The following is a 21442-nucleotide window of genomic DNA, read 5'->3' on the forward strand; positions in this document are numbered from 1 at the left end:
TTCAAGACAGGTTTCTCTGTGTAACAGCCCTAACTGTCCTGTAATTCACTTTGTAGACCAGGCTGGTTTCGAACTCATAGAGATCCACCCCAAGTGCTGGGATTAAAGGCATACACCACCACACCTCCTGGCAAAAATGTTTTTTTTTTTTTTTGTCAATTTGTTTTTTCAAGACAGGGTTTCTCTGTGGCTTTGGAACCTGTTCTGGAGTTAGCTCTGTAGACCAGGCTGGTCTCGAACTCACAGAGATCCACCTGCCTCTGCCTCCCGAGTGCTGGGATTAAAGGCGTGCGCCACCACCACCCGGCTTTTTGTCAATTTTTTTTAATATTTATTTATTTATGATGTATACAATATTCTGTTTGTGTGTATGTCTGCAGGCCAGAAGAGGGCGCCAGACATCATTACAGATGATTGTGAGCCACCATGTGGTTGTGGGAATTGAACTCAGGACCTTTGGAAGAGCAGGCAATGCTCTTAAGCACTGAGCTCTCTCTCCAGCCCTTTTTGTCAATTTTTATTTTTATTTTTATTTTTTTTTTGGTTTTTTCGAGACAGGGTTTCTCTGTGGTTTTGGAGCCTGTCCTGGAACTAGCTCTGTAGACCAGGCTGGTCTCGAACTCACAGAGATCCGCCTGCCTCTGCCTCCCGAGTGCTGGGATTAAAGGCGTGCGCCACCACCGCCCGGCTTTTGTCAATTTTTAATTTTAAGACAGGTCTCCATAAATTGCCTGGTTGGTCTGGAAAGTTGTTTGGGGTCCAGACTGACCTCAAATTTGTCATCCTGCCTCAGTCTCTTGACTAGTTGAGATTACAGGCTGGACTACCACGCCAGATACCAGTTCAGTTTTTTTTTTTTTTTTTTTTAATATTTCTGTCTGTGTATGCCTGCAGGCCAGAAGAGGGCACCAGACCCCATTACAGATGGTTGTGAGCCACCATGTGGTTGCTGGGAATTGAACTCAGGACCTTTGAAAGAGCAGGCAATGCTCTTAACCTCTGAGCCATTTCTCCAGCCCCACCACTTCAGTTTTTATCACCGTTTCTAAGCATAGGGGACCAGAGCCCCCTGGGCAACTGTGCCACGCTCTGGAGATGGCTTTTTTTGTGGTTTTCGCTTTGCTGTAATGTTGGGTATCTCTGCCCTATGCAGAATTTGGGAGGTTTCTAGGACGGGTTAAGGGGGAAACACGGTAAAATTAAAGGTTTCATAACCTCCAAGGTACTGAATCTGGAGCCAGAATTTGTCGCAGACAACTCTAATCTCAGCAGTCAGGGGGCCCGGGTACAAAGGTCACAAGTTCCAGGACGGCTGGAGCTACAAAGAGACCCTGCCTCAGAAAAACTACATCGGGTCACAGCAGAGTAGTGACCCGCACGCCACCGTCCAGAGGGCAAACCAAGGAACGTCCCAAGGCTCCAGGTCTTGCCGATTTAATCCTCCTGGGAGGTGGCCTACCGGGACTCAGATGCACAGGTGGACAAATCCGATTCTGACAGAGCGACACCGACACTTTTGTACGTCGGTCTGAAGGTCTATCGGACAAAATGACTTGGAGAGTCGGACTGAACTCAGGGGTTACGGCCTGGAGACGCCTCCAGTTCACTCAGCCGCAAGGGGGCGCCACCACCACGCCCATGGGTCGCCCCCCGCGGGACTGGGCGTGCTCGAGGTCGGCGGCGGGGCGTGGCCAGCGTGCGCGCGGGGGCGTGGCCAGCCTGCCGCGGGTGCGCGCGGCGGCGGCAGTGGCGGCGGCGGCGCGGCAGCGGGTTCCGTTCCGGGCCGAGGCTGGAGGAGGAAAAGTTGCGGGGCGGAGAGCAGCCCCGGGACGGTCAACGAGGGCGACAGCGAGCCGGGGACCGGCGTCTACGGACCGGCCATGGACGACCTCGGTGAGTGCGGGAGGCGGAAGGCGGAGCGGCCAGGGCCCGGCGGCCGCGAGCGGGCTCTGGGGTTTCCGATCCCACCCTGGCGCCCGGCTGGGCTGCGGTGCCTGCGGCCCGGGTTTGCGCGAGCCTCTCTTCGCTGCGTCTCCTAAGGACCCTGATCCCACACTGGGTTCAGGGACCCGTCCGGTCCCCCACGGGGGACAGCGCCTCGCTCTCCGGGCAGACGTCCTCCTCAGCTGCGGGACCCTCACTTCGCTTCCCCACCCCCACCTCCGCACGGCTGCCTCCCGGACTCGGTTTCGGAGGCTGTTCCCTCTCTGTGTGGCTCGCTTCTGTTCCCTCCAGGCCACCTCCCACTTTGCAGACACCCCCCTCCCCCGGTGTCAGGGACAGAGCCCCTTTCGAGAGCCCACCCGTTTCACATCACAAGCTACAGGAATGCTTGGGAGGACCACACCCCCACTCGAATGACAAGTGTCCCAGGCTACTGCATAGACCCCCCCACAACCACAACCGCTTCAAATCTAGTCACCCCGTGTTAGTGACCAGTATGGACCAGTATGGACCAGCCCTTTCATTCACAGACCAGCCCTTCCCCTTCAAGTCTAAACTTAGAAAGGCAAGTTGGGAGTGGGTTATGACTCCCGCCCCTCACCCACCATCCCCAGACCCGGGTGAAATGCCAGAGGAATGAGGAGAATGGCCCCGCAGGGTATGGCCATCCCTGAACGTGTCCTAGCTGGCAAGGTCCCCCACCCCCAACGTCAGGTCTGCTGGAAGCCTCCCGGGTAAGGACAGGATGCCCAGAACAGAGTTTCACTGTCCTCATGTTATTGGAGCCTGGAGGCTGTTCTTTTCAGTCCACTCTTGGTCTGGTGTTAGGACAGAGGAAAGAAAGATTCTCCTGGAAGTTGATTCTGAACCCATGGGGATTGATGCAAGGGTTCTAGGAATTCCCCGGGCCCTGTCTTTCCTCCTAGGGCCCCTCAGTTGAGGAGGCATGTGTGGGTAAGTTCCCTTCTCTGTAGGAGCCTTGTCTTCTCTCTCCGGACTGTGGGCGGCTTGTGTGACCACTGGTGCCATCGGTGTCCCTGGCTCTAGATTCACTAGATAAGACTGAGGGGCCTCTCTCAAGCCGCACAGTGCTCGAAGTTAAGATGGATTATTTGTAGGCACTGGACCTAAATGCCTCCCTGCAGCTGCCTTGTGGGATCAGGGAGCCCCTGAAACACCCTGGAGCTGGGGATGGTGTTGGGTCCTGTTTGTTTCTCAGAGTGGGATTGCTGCCAGGCATAGTTAGGCCTTTGGGTCAGGCTTGGCATCCGCATTCCCATCGCACTCAAGGTTGGCATAGCTTCCAGGCAGGTATTTTTCGTTTTTATTTTTCCACATAAAAATACCTAAGCTGAAAGGAGGCTGGGACGAGGTGCTTCTGATGAGGCCCCTGAAAGTCTCAGTGTTTCCCTGTGGGAAATGGGGAGCCTGAGCCGAGTCCCAGCGGCTCACAGGCTGGGGAGGGCTCTCTTGGTTCTGCACAGTCCCTGTGCTGTTTGAAGGACTGAGAAAGCCTTTGTAGAGTTTACAGAGTCCGGAATTCCCATCTTCTGACGGTCTTCCATTTAGGGCCAGAACACTGGGTTGTCTTTGAAAGGAAAGAGAGTGTCTGGCAGACGGGAATTGTCGGAATCAAAATGTGCTCTTTATGGAGTGCTTGCCCATGCCTGGATTTGTCCCATCCTCACGACGGCCATCCTGCACAATCACCTCAGGCCACCTTTTTCCCCCACGCAAATTGAGGAAGCAGAGCCCAACAGAGGCTGTTTCTCTGACTCAAGGCTGCACAGCCAAGAAACACATCCGAGCCCAGTCCCTGTGCGCTCCTGTGTGCATTGCTTCCCAGGAAGGGAGCAAGCAGGCACTGGCAGGAGGGGTGGCAGTGGGGCCAGCCTGCCACCTGTGACTTCTGCTGCCTTCCGCAGACTCTCCAGTTGCTGGATCCACGCTACCCGACTTGCTTAGTCTGAGCTCTCAGGGGGCCGGTCACGCCTGGCTGACCAGAGCTTAGGGTGGAGGGAACGGGTGTTCAGGAGGGCAGAGGAATTTGCTTCTGAGCCCAGGCGGTCAGCTGTCTGGATGGCTGCTCAGCACCCTGCCCGTCAGCTGTTTTCCTAAGTTAGGGTGGATATGATGGCCAGCCCTCTTGTTTTTATTTGTTTCCCAAGAGAGACCTGAACTGTGACCACCCTGGTCACTGAACATGGAGGATAGTTTAGGGTGGGCTCCCTTTGGCAAGGCCACAGGGTACATAGCTTCCATGATAACTTTGTTTTTTGGCTTAAGGGTAAAAAATAGATAAATAATTTGGAGCACTCCTCTCCTCCCCATAGTGGTCAATGAGAGAATCACCATGTGCTGTTTAATAAGTTACAAATTTATAGGTCTTTGGGCAAAAAAAAAAAAAAACAAAAACCAAAAAACCATAAACACAGTGTCCTGCCCTTCTCTGTGTTCTCTGTGCCTTGTGCCGTCGGGTGGCTGGTTGGTGGCTTTCCTCATTAGAGCTTAGATGCTGGTTTGGCTGGGAGCTCGTTCTGTTCACGTTCTGGCCGGAGTTTGCTGGACAGAGTTCTCACAACACAGCTGCACTGGTTCTGCTCTCCGCCCTGGGGAGGCCTGACGGTGGTCCTGACGGTGGTCCCTCGTGCTCCACGGGAGACAGGCACTACGTGCAGCGCTCGCTCGCTCTCTTTTTCCCCCTACAACTATTAAGAATAAGGTGTTTTTATCTCTGCTTCACAGATGGAGAAACCTGAGCTGGGGAAGTTATGTGACAGAGCTGGGGTTTGAACCTAGACTGATCCAGTTCTGGAGCAGATTGTCTTAATTATGAAGCCGTGGGAGCTAGTACTAATCATGGGGCGGACCCAGAGGCCTGCGAGGAACTGATTGTTACCTTTGAAATTTCTGCTCCGCCAGCCAGGGAGGTCCCTAGGAAATGACTTGATAGCATTGCCTTCTCATCCACGAATGTGGGACGCAGCCAGCTGTTGGCAGTGTCCAGTCTGCTGGAATCTGTTCATGTCTCCTTTTAACTTCTCAGCAGTCTTGACCCTTTGGAAAACAGTGCTGCTTTGTGTTTGGGGGCGATACTGGGGGGGGGGGGGAGTAAGGGATTTGCCTGGGGCATTCTGGGCTACAGAGCCGCTCAGTTTCCATGGAGAGTCTGGCCTTAGCGCTTGCCTGTATGTGGTACCAGGTCACCCAGTCACTGGGCTGTGGCAGAGGCAGCATCTATCCATGGAGCAGTGGTATCCTGGTGGATGTTTTGCAAGGTGCATGCTAGTAAGGGCTTCAGCTTGGATTTGAACCCTGGGTTGTGTTTGATTGTTAGGCAAATGCCTTTTTGGTAAACTCAACATGGATGGAATGGAAAGTCGTGGGCTTTGGGCAGGGCATGGCCTTATCACGCTGTGAGTGGTGGCCCTAGGGAGCTTGGCAGTGTTCTCTCTTTCAGCTTCTTCAGCGCTGGCCCTGTGTTGGAGAGACTGGGCCAGCCATTGGCTGGGGGCCTAACAAAGGCCAAGAGATACTGTCGAGGCACTGAGTGACCTCTCCACGTGCTCATCATTGGGGGAGCTTCTTGGGGAGCTTCTTGTAGGTCTTTACAACTTATTTATTTATTTGTTTGTTTATTTGTTTGTTTATTTAGACAGTGATTCTCTGTGTAGCTGTGGCCCTCTGGAACTCGCTCTGTAGATCAGGCTGCCCTTGAATTCTCAGAGATCCTCCTGCCTCTGCCTCCAGATGCTAGGATTAAAGATGTGCGACCACTGCCCCTTTCCTGGGAACTGTCTATGCTCTGGAGGGGCTGAAGGGCATTGGTGGTCATGCCTGCTGGTCAGTGGAGGGCTCTGTTCTGCTCTCACCAGCCATCTGTCCAGTCACCTGTCCCCTTGACACAGCTGTATGTAGGCTTATAGCACAGCTGCCAGGAGTTGGTCAGCCCTTCGCCGCCCTACACGGATGCATCCTTAGCTTCATTGGGGTATATATGTACTTTCTGCCATTTGAACAATGCCATCTCTAGTGGAGAAGCTGTTAAAAATGTCAGGGTAGACTTCATGTGGTGGTGCACACTTCTAGCCATAGATTTCAGGAGGCCGAGGCAGGCAGATCTCAGCTTGGTTTACATAGGGAATTCCAGCCTCAAACGTGCTGAGACCCAGCCTCAAAAAGAAAATGAAAATGTTAAGGAAAGGAAGAAAATGGACGGTGCCCTGTAGGGGTAGCAGAAGGGCAGGGAGAGGAAGAGGGGGATTAAAAAGCCGAGAAGTGTTGGTTAACCAGCTCGTTAAAAGGAAAGGTCAAGGTTCATCTCCTCACCAAGCACAGGCTTCCATCCTCCTGTCAGGCCTCGGTATACATTCAGACTCTGATATATTTCTGACTGATTGCCTAACCACTGGGGCTTAGCACTGGCCTCCCTAGGGAAGCTTTGGACACTGAGCCAGTAGAAGGCAGATGTGCTGTTGGGAAGGCCTACCACAGCCCCAGTGGCCAAGGCTTCCCTTGAAGATGGCCCTAAATGCTGCTTTCTGCTGTGATGTGGTATTGTGGATATGGGAGAAGAGCATCTTTCCTGGGGCGTGGGAAAGTAGGAGTGAAGTGTCATGAAGCCTGTAGCATTCATTCACTCACTCATTCATTCATTTTTTGGTTTTTTGAGATAGGGTTTCTCTGTGAAAGAGTTCTGGCTCTCTTTGTAAACCAGTCTGGCCTCAAACTCATAAAGATCCACCTGCCTCTGCCTCCCAAGTGCTGGGATTAAAGGCGTGCACCACCATAGCTGGCTTTGCAAATTAATTTTAAATAATGAAGTAAAAAAAGAAAACCCAAACCAAAAAGTCAGATGTATCCCATGGTGTCTATAGGAACTGACTGGTCCAGCACTTCCTCGTCAGTAGATATTAGTCTCACACACTCGTTTCCCTGCATGCAGAACTTCCTAGATGCTTCTTCTAAAAATAACCTTTTTGCATTTATTTATTTTATGCGTATGAGTGTTTTGCACACGTGTATGTCTGTGTATCACGGTGCATCCTGGAACTGGAGTTTGGACTGTGGTGAGCTGACTTGTGGGTCTTCTGCAGGACAGCCAGTACTCTTAACACATGACTCATCCCCGAAGCCCCCAGCGACCTTGAACTCCTGCTCCTACACAGTGAGGGGTCAGACTTAGAACTTTGTACAGTCAGGCAAGCATTCTGCCAGCTGAGCTACAGCCCAAGCCCTTCCTGTCAATTTTAAACTGAAACCATCTCAGGCTGGGGAATGGCTCAGTGTCTGCTTTGTTGGATTCACAGCCACCATGTGACAAAGAAGAGTATGGTGGCCCACATGGGGTGCCGAGACAGGCTGAGCCCCAGAACTCACATAGAGTGAGCTCCAGATTTAGTGAAGAGATCCTGTTTCAAAAAATAAGTTGGGGGGCTAGAGAGATGGCTCAGCGGTTAAGAGCATTGCCTGCTCTTCCAAAGGTCCTGAGTTCAATTCCCAGCAACCACATGGTGGCTCACAACCATCTGTAATGAGGCCTGCAGGAAGAATACTGTACACATAATAAACAAATAAATAAATATTAAAAAAAATAATAAGTTGGTAGATCCCTGTGAGTTCGAGGCCAGCCTGATCTACAGAGCGAATTCCAAGACAGCCAGGACTACACACATAGAAACCCTGTCTTGAAAAACCAAAACATAAAAAGATGGGGGCTGGCGAGATGGCTCCGTGGGTAAAGGTGCTTGTTGCCAAGACCTGCAGCTTGAATTTGATCTCAGGCCTCACACGGTGCAAGGAGAGAACAAACTCTCAAAATCGTTTTCCGAACTCATAGGCTCTGGCAAGTGTCTCTGTACCCCTCCCCATGAAGTAAAGTTCAAAAGACACTACACTTCAAACTCTGACCCTTACACATATGAACATGTATGTGCATACATGGACCCCCCCCCCCCCAATTTAAAGCATCCCTAGCTTACTTAAAACATCCAGTATGCCCAGCACTCCAAAGGCAGAGACAGGCGGATCTCTGAGAGTTCGAGGCCAGCCTGGTCTACAGAGTGAGTAACAAAACAAACAGTATGATGTAAATGCTTGTTATTGTGGTCCTCCTGCATTGTTCATGGGACCACATGGACTGAAAGGGTCTCAGCTTACAGTTCAGAGCAATGCGGGCGGGGTTTCTCCTGTCTGTCTTCCACTGCTGAATCTTCAGGTGTGGAACCTGTGGGTGCGGAGGACCAGTTGTGTATGGATTTATACAGTATGTGCACGGATATGTGCGTCCTTAGGAAGCAGGTGCCGTACATTTCACTGGGTGGCAGAGTGTTAAGTGGAAGGTACACGTTTCCATTGTTGTGGTTTTCAGTTTCTCTGAACGTTTGAACACTCTTATGATAATAGGTATTGAAAAAACAGTTCAAGCCCTCCTTTTCCATGGTGGGCTCCAAGCTGTAGAGTCGGGGTGTTGGCTTGTGTCTGCCTGTGCTGGCCTGGGACGGCCAGTGATGGGAAGACAAGCGGATGGGAGGAGGTGCACTGTCAGCTGGGGAGGTAGAACACAGCGCTGTGACCTGTGCAGGTAAAAACAGACTGGGTTAGAGAGAGCACACTCTGTAGGTGTCGAGTAAGTGGGGTTATTTTGGCTGATGTGGCATTAATCAGACAGGGTGAGGACACGGGAGGTGGTTAGAATTAAGGGGTTGTCTGGGCCAGTGGATTTCAGAATAGGAATGGCTATCTTCAGGCATTTGAGCCCAGGGAGTTGGGGGCTGGAGCGGGTGGGTGGCAGTTTGCCTCACATCTCATAAACTCCTTTCCGTGGCCAACATCTTTAGCCGGTGGGCATGGGGCCATGGGCTCTCGCTCAGATCGGGCCCTTCCGGCTCCCCAGTCCTTTCAGCTCTTTTCTGGAATCGCCATTCCCTTGGTCCCCACTTGGTGGTGGGTTACTGACACTAGTCTAGTACTGGTGGCCCTGGGCTCAGGCAGAGCTGAGGGCCCTGTGCCTAGTAGAAATGTTTTGAGCTGTCAGCAGGCCCTCAGGAAGTAGGTGCTTCGTGCCAGGAGGGGAGAATCTTTAAGTTTCAGGTTTGTCCGTCAGCATGGCTGCTTGGGAGGGGATCATGCAGGCCTCCTAATGAGGTCTGGAAGTGGTATGTCAGGGCCTCCTTATGCTGCCTGTCTGAAAAGTAGTCTGATGTGTGTTTTATGGGGGAGGGGCTGGGGCCTGGATGAAGCTTTATGTAATTCTTGGCTGGAGCTCAGGTAATTGTTTTAATGAAATGGAATGCAGCTTATTCAGAACTCGCTTGGCAGAAACAACCATGTTCTGGTTCGTTTTCTTGTTGAGGAGCCCGGGGTATAGCGTTTCCAGCTGTTTTGAATCAGAGGCCTCTGAGTGAGTGGACAAGGTGGATGGAAGCCACTGGGGAGCTCCTTCCTCATGTAGACAGGGAGCTTCATTCAGACTGCCCCATCTCACCTGCACATGAGTGAGTGTGTCTCCTGCTGGGGACCAGCCTGTGGTCTCTCCTGTGCCAAGCATGCCCTGCCACTGGGCTGCCTACCCCAGTGCTGTGTGTCCTTTTGAACGAGCCATGGAGCTTTGGGCCTAGCAACAGAAACCCTGCTGGAAGCAGGCTGTGGGGAATGTGGAGATGCTGAGCACACAGCAGACAGGCCTTCAGGATGATGTCAGTTTACTTCATCCTCACAGCCAGCCCCTCCCCCCTTTTAAGCAGGTTTATTATTATTTTTATTTACTGTACACGAGTGTGCATGCTTGTCTGTATGTAACTGAGTGCCTACACAGGCCGGAAGAGGAGGTCAGATCCCTTGGAACTGGAGTATATATATCCCCACCACCCAATGTAAGTGCTGGGAATTGAACCTGTGTCCTTTGAAAGAGTAGCCAGTGCTTTTAGCTGCTGAACCTCTTACTGGCCCCTTCTTAGTAAAATGCCTTTAATTTTAAAAATTACGCTTACTTATTTATTTGTCTGTCTATCTCTCTCTCTCTCTCTCTCTCTCTCTCTATATATATATATATATATATATATATATATATATATATATATATATATATATATCGTGTGCATGTGTGTGGAGTTGAGGGAGGATACCTTGCCTGAACATTCCCTTTTCTTCTACCATGTGGGTCCTGGGGATTGAACTCAGGTTGTCAGGCTTGGTGACAAGTGCCTTACCCACTGAGCCATCTTGCAGTCATACCTCCCTGACCCCTACCCAGTTGCATCAGTTTGGTCCACTGTGACCTCATGGTCCCAGTCTGCTGCTATTCATCTTGGTCCTCTGTTCTTCATTTTTAGTTTTTGACCCAGCCTGGGACATGCTCACACCCTGTCACCTTCCTACCCTAGTGGGTGTGTTTTCTTGCCCTTCCCTACACCACCCGCTTCCCTCCTAGGTGCCTTGAGTCAGAGCGCCTTCCCTTTTTCCCTGAAGATTTCCCTGGGCTTGCTATTTTTCTCCTGTTTATTTACTTTCATGACCTCTTTTAGAACTTTTGTGCTGGCAACTCCCAAGTTTCTGTCTCCACCCCTGACGTGGATTCTATTGTCCAGATTCTTCCGGTTTGCAAGCCAGCAAAGACCCAGCTCATTTCCTTTTTGCTCTCTCTTTAGGAGGCCTCAGCTATTGTCTGATCTCTGTGTGTGCACCCTCTTTTCTTGGCCTGTGTTTAGATAATGGACATAACTTTTGAGTAGGAGACAGTTATCCCGACCTACAAATGAGGAAGTGAAACAGAAGCTCACAGGAGTTAGGGGAAGGGGCACACCCTGTGCCACTGCTGACCACAGTGAAGGAACTTTAACCTCGGTCTTCTGGTACTCAATACAACCACCTCTTGAACCACCACTTCCCCCACAGCCCCCCTCCCTGGATGGGGGTTGGGGTGAGACAGGCATTCATATAGCTCAGGCTAGCTTCAAACTTGCTCTATAGCCAAGGATGATTTTGAATTTATGATTTCCCTACCTCTGTCTCCCTGCTGGGATTATTGGCATGTGCTACTATAACTGGCTGTTTTTGATTTTTCATACGGCACACCCAAAGGTGGGAAGCCACAGGCCAGGTTTTACCTATAAACCTGTGTTATTTGGCCTTCCTGATGTTCAGAATATTGTTGCCAGTACTTAAAACACCAAGAGATTATGCCTCAAAACATTACTTCATTTCTTTTGAAAACTTAGATTTGGCCACACTGTACCCATATTCTCTCTGGAACAGTTTAGGTGACCCCATAGTCCCTGCCCTAATAATTGAGCTTCTCTGCTCCTGCACTGAGTTTAGTATTTCTCCATGTTCCTGCCTGGCCCCTGCTTTCAGGGGTTCTCTGTAGCCTCTGTTTTATAACCAACACATGGTTACCAAATCTAGAAGGTTCTTTTTATTTATTTACTTTGTGCACCCGTGTGTGGTGTGTGTGGCACATGTGCTGCGGCATAGTTGTGGCTGTCAGAGGACGATTTTGTGGAGTTGTTTCTCTCCACTTGGATGCAAATTCCTGGGCTGTGCCCTAAGCCCAGATGTCTGTCCAAGCTGCAGAAAATGGCCTCTTTCCCTTATCTGCCTCCCTATTAATGTAGTGAGCCCCTTAATGTAGTGAGCCCCCTTTTTTTTCCTCTCAGAGACAGGGTCTCACTATGTAGCTCTGGCTGTCCTGGAACTCACTCCGTAGACCAGGCTGGCCTCGAACTCACAGAGATCCACCTGCCTCTGCCTCCTGAGTGCTGGCTAGGATTATAGTTGTGCTCCACTGCCATCTGTCTGTTTCTAATTTTTTAAATGTGTGAGAATGTATGTGTGTGCTCATGCCTGCAGAGGCCAGAAGAGGGCATTGGATTGATTCCCTGGAACTAGAGTTACAGATGGTTGTGAGCCATCATGTGGATGTTGGGAAGCAATCCCTTGTCCTCTGGAAGAACATCCAGTGTTCTTAATTGTTGAGCCATCTCTCCAGTCCCCATTTTTGTTTGTTTGTTTCTTTTCTTTTTTTCAAGACAGGGTTTTTCTGTGTAACCACTCTGTCTGTCCTAGAACTCGATTTGTAGATCAGGCTAATCTCAAACCTCTATCTGCCTGTCTCTGCCTCCTAAGCGCTGGGATTGAAGGTGTGCAGCACCACAGCCCAACCCCATTTTTTTTATTTTTTATTGTTTTTAATTTCAGGAGACAGGGGCTTGCTTCGTAGCTCTGACTGGCCTCAAGCCAGCCCTGAATAGTCCACCTCCAGAGTCCTGGTATTAGAGGAATACTCCACCATATCTGGTTTAAAACACTCTTGGAGTGGTGGGTCAATGACAATGATTAACAGTGACTCTTGGGGTCATGTAGACTCTACTCTAAGGTTTGGTTCTCCATGTCACCCTCAGTGTTTAAACTTTTACCACACGTCTGTGACCTTGGCAGTGGGCATCAGTTTATCTATGCCTGCTAGACTGTTTAGCTGCCCGGGGAGTGTGATTCTGGTGGTTCCCTAAGAGAACATGATTTGACTACTTCATGGCCTTGTGAGCCTCTGCCTTGGAGGTAATTGTCTTACTTCAGTGCTAGTAGCATAAGGTTGGGTCTCGTGTGGTGTTTCAGTTCTCCTCTTTGGTAGCCTAGACAGTAGGGGCAGGAGGTTGTTCCTAGCTTGGCTTATACTGACCACTTACCAACACTCTCATCCCAGAGCTCCACTGAGCTCTTCTGAGATAGATCTGCTTACTCCCAGTCAGCCCTGGCTGTCAGGGATGCACTGTGGCATCCATGAGGCTCCAGAGGACGCTGGCCACTCGGGCTTCTTTATCAGTAGGGAAAGGGAGAGGGAAAAGCCGGGTGTAATGGCATATACCCATTACCCTAGCATTTGGGTAGCTGAGGCAGAACATCACCGTGAGTTCCAGGCCAGCCCAGAAAAGGAATGAGGCCCTATCTCAAAACAAACAAAACAAAACAGGGGCTGGAGAGATGGCTGAGCAGTTTAGAGCACTTGATGCTCATGCAGAGGACTCTGTTACCAGAACCCACATGGTGGCTCACAGCCATCCATAACTCCAGGTCTGGGGCATCCAGTGTTCTCTTCTGGCCTCCATGGGCACTAGGAATGCATGTATTGCATGTACATACATACAGGCAAAATACTTATACAAATAAAATAAAATAAATTTCAACAGAGAGACAGGGAGAGCTGTGCTGTTCTCCTGGATGGGCAGCAGGAATGCTGGGGTGGGTACAGCTCCTTCATGGAAGCTGGCCCCTCACCGGGCAGTTGGTCTTGGATCTTGTTGGGGCTGCCCTGGGCTATGTTAAGGTTTGGAGTGGCACAGCATCCTGAGCAGGCTTTTCCTGTCAGCTTCCAGGATCATTCCTCTTCCTCGGGTGAAAATGGGAGTGTCCAGTGGCCCACACTGTTTCCTGTGGGCTCCTGGCCCCTGGGCTGGCCATGTGGTCAGGCCTTCTCATTGCAGATGAGCTCCGGGGCAGCTGGGCTGGTTTGACCTCTCGGGCTGCTGTGGTGCCGGGACATCTAGACTCTCCTTGGCTGTCAGCCTAAGCTCTGTTGGTCACACGCTGCCTGTCTTGGAAGGTTCTCTGCCCCCAGAAGTGGGTGTGTGGCTCTTCACCGTCCTGAATGTCAGCCTTGCTACATGTTTGGGTTGAGGCAGCTGCTGGACAGCTGGTGACCTCTCTCTCCCTGCCCTACTACCTCAAATGGCCTCTGCTGCCGTGTCCTGAGCTGTCCAAGAATTCCTGCCCCTTCCCTTTAAAAGAAATCAGCACATGAAGTCAGTCTGCCGAAGGGGCCAGGCAGGAATAAGCCTGTGTCACCTGGAGGTGGTTGTCATGGCTTCCTGTGGTCACTTGTGGTCATTAGTTTCCAAACATCCTGTTTGTGCCCCTAGAGCAGAGCGATTGTCCAGGAGGTAGTTCAGCTGTTCGCTGCCTCAGCCTCAGGCAGAGTGTGCGGCAGGGGTGTCAAGGTTCATCCGCCCATAAGGCTCTTGGTTTGCTGTCTCTGACTATGGCAGACATGGCTGATGGCATCTTTTAAGCATGTCCTGTCCTGGCTCTGTACAGTTTCTTCTCCCTGACTGCCAGGGGCGTTTCCTCTGAACGTTCTTGCAGTTGGACATTGACAGCCCCTCCCTGCCCCAGTCCTGGGCATCTCAGGGAGTCTCCAGCGTTTGCCTCCTTCAGTCAGAGCTGCTTAGCTTGCGCCTGTGGTGTGTGTTGGGTTTCAGAAGGGGTTTTGTTGGGGTCTATCCTTCTGTTCTTCAGTATTCCAGGAGGGCCTTGAATTTACTGTGTGCCAACGATGACCTTGAACTTCAGATCTTCCTGCCTCCACTCCCACACACAGTGCTTGTGAGTGCTTGGGGGTGGGACCCAGGGTTCCATGCACACTAGGCTTTAGGAGTGTTTGAGAATAAAAATGCAAAGGCATTTGAAAAGAGGTTATCAAGTTCAATCCCATACTGCCTGAGCACGGCAGGCCTGAGCATCTTCTCCTCCCTCATCTGTGGGTGGTTGGAGCCCTACTTTTCCTTTTTATAGAACTCTACATGTGCCACGAGGTCCCCTTCTCATGCCACTGAGCTGATGATAATGTTATTTAATTTTTCTGTCAAAGAAGATTTGTGCTTACTGTAAGGGAAAAGTGTGGAAGTGCAAGTCTCTGTATTTATGCTCACATGGAAAACTAGCATTCTCCGGGCACACCTTTGATCCCAGCACTCAGGAGGCAGAGGCAGGTAGCTCTGAGTTCGAGGCCAGCCTGGACTACAAAGTGAATTCCAGTACAACCAGAGCTACATAGAGAGATCCTGTCTCAAAAGAACAAGGGTTGAAGAGATGGCTCAGTAGTTAAGAGCACCGGCCACTCCAGAGGTTCTGAGTTCAATTTCCAGCAACCATATGGTGACTCACAACCATCTACAATGGAATCTGATGCCCTCTTCTGACATGTATGCAGACAGAACACATGAACATGAAAAAGTACATTTAAAAAAAAGAAAGAACGAAAAAACAAGCTATAGAGGCTCACACCTTTAATCCTAGCACTTGGGAGGCAGAGGCAGGCGAATCTCTGAGTTCGAAGCCAGTCTTGTCTACAGAACAAGTTTCAGGACAGGCTCCAAAGCTACACAGAGAAAACAAAAACAAACAGACAAAACTCCCTAAAAATAAAAAACAGAAACCCAAAGAAGGGGCTGGAGAGATGACTCAGTGGTTAGGAGTAGTGGCTGCTCTTCCAGAGGTCCAGGTTCAATTCCTAGCTCACACCTGTCCAGGGGACCCAGCACATTTATGTAGACATACATGCAGGCAAAACACCAATGCACATAAAAGAAAGAAGACTAGCATTTTCGAAAAAATACCTGTATACAGATGTTCCTGCTTACCACTGCTAGCAGTTTGGTATGTCTTTTCCAATAATTTTCTATAGAAAAGAGTGTAGACGAGGGTGGCCTTGAACTTCTGACCTTCCTACTATGGACTTGTGCCACCACAGCTAGTTTATGTTGTTCTTGGCAGTGCTGAGAATTGAACCCATGGCCTCACAGGCACTAAGCTGGTGCTGGAACATGTCCTGGCACCTTTCGTTGCTTTCATTCTTGTCCCTACGTGGGACCAAACACCTACCCTGAACTGTAACTGAGCTAAATCTTCAACTGCACTCCTTTTCAGACAGGGTCTCTGTAGCTCTAGCTGACCTGGAACTCGGCTCTGCAGATCAGGCTGACTTGAACTCCTGCCTGGCTCTCTGACTCCCAAGAGCTGGGGTGTTTCTTATTTAGATGAAGTATACATAGTATACTATTTTAAAGCTATAAATAAAAAAAAACTACTATAATACAGTGGCATCTAGTATATTCACAGGTTTGTTCTTTCTAACTCTTCTGTTTTCTTAGGCTTTTTGAGACAAGGTTTCTCTGTGTAGCCATGGCAGTTCCTGGAACTCACTCTGTAGACCAGGCTGGCCCCAAACTCAGAAATCCACCTGCCTCTGCCTTCCTTTTTATTTTTTTTTTCTGAGACAGGGTTTCTCTGTAGCTTTGGAGCCTATCCTGGCACTCGCTCTGTAGACCAGGCTGGCCTCGAACTCACAGAGATCCGCCTGCCCCTGCCTCCCGAGTGCTGGGATTAAAGGCGTGCATCATCACCACCTGGCTAGAGATTGTGTTTCAGCCTGCTGGCCCGCACAGCCCTCTGGTCACACTGGGCTCTGATTCTTGTTCTCGTGAGGTTGATACAAAGTGTGTTGGGTGGCAGGCACTGGGGGAGCACAGTGTGAGGTGAGTGTTGATGTCTATGTCTATTTTGTGTATGCAGAAGTCATATTGGAGCTTGCTTGGCAGTGCTTCTCTGCCTCTATGTGTGCGGGGCGGGGAGAGGACGGACGGAGGGACATGAGAGTCAAGTGTGAACAGTCAGGTGTGAACAGTCAAGTGTGTGGAGGGGAGGGGTGTTTCCTGCCATGTGCCCATTCTTCACCCCACCCCATACCTCAGTGAGGAAGGCACGGCCTCCTGTACCCCACACTAACAACAGCCAGTTCTGGAATTACTTTTTCTCTCTGGCTGTCGCCGTGGTTAAGCTTTCATTCTCTTTCCCTTTCAGTTCCGCCAGTTTTTGCTTCCTCTGCTTGAAGCCCTTTTATTGGCTCACATACACTTAGAGGATGCTTACTTCTTCAAGTTGATACCCTTTTATAATTACAAAATGTCCCTTTTGGGGCCTGGACAGATGTCTCAGCGGTTAAGAGTACTGCTGCTCTTCCAGAGGACCACACGGCAGCTCACAATTGTCTGTAACTCCAATTCCCAGGGATCTGACATCTTCACACCAATGAACATAAAATAAAGTTAAAATAAATTACATTAAACAACAACAAAAAACCCAAAACAAAACAAAATGTCCCCTTTGCTGTGGAGTCTTACTTTGTGTGTAACCAATAGAAACAATTTAAACTTTTCCACCCTTCTCCCACCCCTTCTGGCTGTCCAGTTAAATAAGATAGCTGGGAGCTCCTGCAGAGGTGACCCCACTGTATGGACGCCTGGCTCCTGCAGTGGTGACCTCTCTGCACAGGCGCTTGGCTCCTGCAGAGGTGACCCCACTGGACGGACGCCTGGCTCCTGCAGTGGTGACCTCACTGCATGGATGTCTAACTGTGCAGTGCAGATGGGCATAATGTGTCCCACAACCTTGAGGACAGTGGGCAGGGCCTTGATTGCTGACCCTCACCTGGAAACAATTCCACATCTTACAGCCTTTCTCAGAGGAAGTTTCTTGTGATGTGGTAGGCTTCCAAACTGGTCCTTGAACTTGAGGCCTGCCTTCTGAATCTCTGAATGAGTTAGCCCACATCTTCTCCAGGGTTTGCATTATGACCCATAAAGACATTCTACTGGGGCAGTGGTGGTGCACGCCTTTAAAAAAATAAAAAAGAAAGACATTCTCATTGGGTGAATTGCCATTCCTGCCCCATCCCGTCTCCCCCAGACAGGATTTCACTGTAAGCCCTGACTGTCCTGGAACTCACTCTGTAGAGCAGGTTGGCCTCAATCTCAGAGATCTGCCGGCCTCTGATTCCCAGTGTTGCGTGGCCTGGCTTCCTGATTGACTTGTTCCAGGGTGTCAGTGAATGAGTAGGCAGGAGCAGGTGAGAACAGTCTGTAACTCTGGCAGCTGCCACTTGGTTGACTTCAAAGGGTCACTTTCACTTTTTCTTTTGAAAAGACAGGGTCTCCCTGTGTTGCTCAGGCTGGTCTTGGAGTCCTACGCTCAAGGGACCCTGAGTATCAGTCTCTTAAGTGTCAAGTGGTGGGCATAGGTCATGCCAGCCGCACTTTGACTTTGGGGGGAGGGACAGTGCTTTCTACCACTGAAGCTACTTTCAGGCCTTTGGCCTTTTTAACGTTAGTGGTTATTTATTTATTTATTTATTTTGCATACAATATTCTGTCTGAAGAGGGCACCAGACCTCATTACAGATGGTTGTGAGCCACCATGTGGTTGCTGGGAATTGAACTCAGGACCTTTGAAAGAGCAGGCAGTGCTCCTAACCGCTGAGCCATCTCTCCATCCCCAACATTTAGATTTTTATGTATTTATTTATTATGTATACAATATTCTGTCTGTGTGTATTCCTGCAGGCCAGAAGAGGGAATCAGACCCCATTACAGATGGTTGTGAGGCACCATGTGGTTGCTGGGAATTGAACTCAGGACCTTTGGAAGAGCAGGCAATGCTCTTAACCACTGAGACATCTCTTCAGCCCTAGCGTTAGTGTTTTTATGACACATCTTCATCTATTGCTTTTGAGTCTGCCTTTATATTCAGAGTTTGTTCCTTATAGCCTGCATAATTAAAATCTCATTTTAATTAGTTGGACAACATCCATCTTTAAATTAGAGCCTGTAGGCTTTAACATTTAAATAACTGTTAGTACAGCGGGTTTAAGTCCCCTGTCTTGTCTTTTGTCTTGGCTTGCAACATTTGTTTTTTTTTTTTGTTTGTTTGTTTTGTTTTTTTTCCTTTTGGAGTCATTAGTTTTAGGATTCTGTTTTCTCTTGTCTTTAACTGTACTTCATTGGTTTATTATTTTAATGGTTTTGCAGGCTTAACCTCAGTTGATTTCAAATTTTACTATTCATGTTTAATATAAAAAATCTATCAATATAGTAAAATTTGATTTTTCCCTCCTATGCTTTTTGTTGTCATAATTCTACCCCTGCATAAATTATAAAACTCAACACAGTGTTCTCTGCCTTTTAAAACTGGTTATCAGTCCCTAGTGGTGGAGGCCCACATCTTTAATCCCAACGCTTGCGAGACAGAAGCAGGTAGATCTGTCTCCGTCACACAGAAAAGAAGCACATATATGTGTGCTGACGCATGATGATGGCTGGGTGGAAGTGTAGTTCAGTGGGAGTGTGCACACTTAGACTTTGTGAATCTCGTCCTCAGCACCAAAAACAAATACATAAGCAACAACAACATTCTGGAGAATTTAACAAAAATGTGAGCATGACATTTCTTTTCCCTCCTCCCTGGCTGGTGTCCTCGTCATAGTGCTCACCTGCACTTTGTAGTTCATCTCTTCCTGGGGCAAGCTACTAACCAGCGGTCCTCCCAGACTCTGGGCTGCAGAGCTGATGTTGCTCACACATTCCAGCCTTGCATATGTCACAAAACACAGCTCATTGAGGGCTGGAGTGATGGCGCAGTACCTGGGTTCAATTCCCAGCACCCACAATGACAGATCATAACTGTCTGTAATTCCAGTTACAGGGGACCTGACATCCATAGCAAAAACACCAGTGCACATAAAAATAAAAATAAATTGGAAAAAAAAATCATAGCTCATGGTATTTGGCTCCTCTGCTCTATTGGGAAAGGTGTGACCAGCTCCTCAGGACTCAGGCTACTGCTAGGTAGTGAGCCATCCCAACCCCACAGCACTATCCAAGGTGCTGCCCAGTGCAGGTCCTGACCCTGCCTGGTGCGTTCCCTCCTGAGCAGTGAGCTCCCCTCTTCCACTTAGAAGGAAACCAGGCAGGCCACACAGTGAGCTGAAGCCTTGGGGCCCACAGCGGGCTACACTCCAGCCACAAAGTCTGTGAAGTATTCCTTTTCCTTTCTCATATTCTAGAGTTAGGGGTAGTGTGGTTAGAGGGAGGAGGCAGTAACTAGGTCATAGTAAATGGAGCATACTCTGGTGTCACTCACTTTCCATCTTGTGCTCACGGAGGACCAGGAGATGGCTCTGCGTGGAGGGGTATCCAAGGTCTTTAGCTCCTTCTCAGCATCTGTTTGTACTAGGCTGATGGGTACGAGTGTGCTGTTCCCTGCCCTCCCCGCGCTGTTCAGGAGCTGTGGGATGTTGACAGTCCCTGCTAGATTGACATGTGCTCTCATCAGGGAAGAGCATGGTGCTGTGGGAACGCAAAAGAAGGGGCCCTTAAACCCCAGTCCAGAGTGAGGTCAGAGGAAATGGTGCTTTAGACTGTTGTTAAGTTTGTTCATTTATTTATTTATTTTTTAAAGGTTTATTTATTTGTTGTGTGTCCATTGTTCTGTCTGCATGAATGCCTGCAGGCCAGAAGAGGGCTCCGGATCTCATTACAGATGGTTGTGAGCCACCATGTGGTTGCTGGGAATTGAACACAGGACCTCTGGAAGAGCAGTTAGTACTCTTAACCTCGGAGCCATCATTCCAGCCCCGTTAAGTTTATTTTACTTAGAGCATGGACATTTAGAAGAGATACGGTGCCTTGGGGTGGCATTGCCATAGACAAACATGGGCGTGTAGAAAGGCTTTGTCTTTGAAGTAGATAGCCTATTCTGGAATAATGTTTGTGAGCCTCTCACAGAAGAGGCCCTAGTGTAAAGCCAACACATTGCTTTTTGCTAGGTAGAGAAGGTGAAAAGTGCTGGGATTAAAGGCATAACCACCGCCAGGCTAAAGGAAACCCTTTTGATCCTGTGTTGCTGAAGAGACCAAGGTGTGTGGATTTCAATAGATAAGACAAGGTTTAACTCAGTAAAGAAGATTGGAGGGTGGTCTGTGGAGAGGGATGGTAGGTGCAGAGACCTGGAGGGAGGAGGCACATGTATGTACATGTATGTGCTCATGTTTCTCCTAATTGGATCTTTCAGCCTGAACCACAAGGTCGAGGATGTCACCATTCTGCTTCCTCCATAGAGCGACCTTTTAGGGGTAGGGTAGCCTTGATATTGCGGCAGAGTTGAGGCTGGGACATGGGTGTCTGCCAACCTCCAGTGTGATACTGAGTTTTGTCCAGGCAAAAACTCTGTAGGCTCAAATGTACCTGATATCCCAGGCCAGTTCTGATGATATTTCCATGAGAGCAGGGGACCTGAGATGACGGCCTGGGAGGGCCCTAGGGGTCAGTCTCAAGCTTCTATAGCAGGAAGGACCCGGCTCCTCTGATAACATGCTTGTCTGAGCCCTTCCTGGAAGAGAGCTGTCATACATGGCGTCATACCTGGCTCTGACTGCCTAAGAACTGCTGAGAGTCCCTGAAGCAGGACACGTGCAGCCTCTAGCATTTTCCAAGTCTTGGCAGTAGAATGACTTGTTTTCAGCTGGGGGGAACACTGGAGGTAGGGTACCATATCATTTTTCAAACCGCTACTTTCCAGGGCCCTGAGAGATTCATAGAGTTGGGTAGTGAAAGAAAGGCCCTTGCCCCTACCGAACTTCTTTCCCTTCCTTGTCTTACTGTGTCCCTGCTTGTCCTTCATCTCCCTCTGGTCCCTGCTACCTTGACTCTGACCCCCCCCCCGGACCTGCTTCCTCCTATCTTCCTGTCTTAGCTAGTGGCTGTTCTGTCCTCCTACAGGACCCGTGTGGGAGCATCCTCCTCCTGTGCGTCTACTCAACACCAGGTTTTGTTGGCTTTTTTCTCCCTTGTTTTATTTACAGCATCGCAACTTTTGTTCTTTACTCCAGTTG

The 21442-nt window shown here is 49.6% G+C and overlaps 1 protein-coding gene across 8 annotated transcripts in view; it reads left to right on the plus strand.

The window, feature by feature from the left end:
* The first annotated feature begins 1730 nt into the window (after positions 1-1730).
* Positions 1731-21442, plus strand: part of Pxn (paxillin) — a 48747-nt gene continuing 29035 nt past the window's right edge. For 7 of the 8 annotated variants that reach the window (XM_075980869.1, XM_075980889.1, XM_075980880.1 and 4 more), the window contains exon 1: positions 1731-1893. In XM_075980869.1, the coding sequence (XP_075836984.1) occupies positions 1881-1893 (13 nt within the window). In that variant the 5' untranslated portion in view covers positions 1731-1880. Of the gene's footprint in view, positions 1894-2802; positions 2899-21442 lie in introns of those variants that run through there. The other variant, XM_075980951.1, reaches the window with a different exon arrangement.

This window comes from Microtus pennsylvanicus, chromosome 1 (assembly GCF_037038515.1).
Source record: "Microtus pennsylvanicus isolate mMicPen1 chromosome 1, mMicPen1.hap1, whole genome shotgun sequence".
In the NCBI taxonomy this organism is placed as follows: Eukaryota; Metazoa; Chordata; class Mammalia; order Rodentia; family Cricetidae; genus Microtus; species Microtus pennsylvanicus.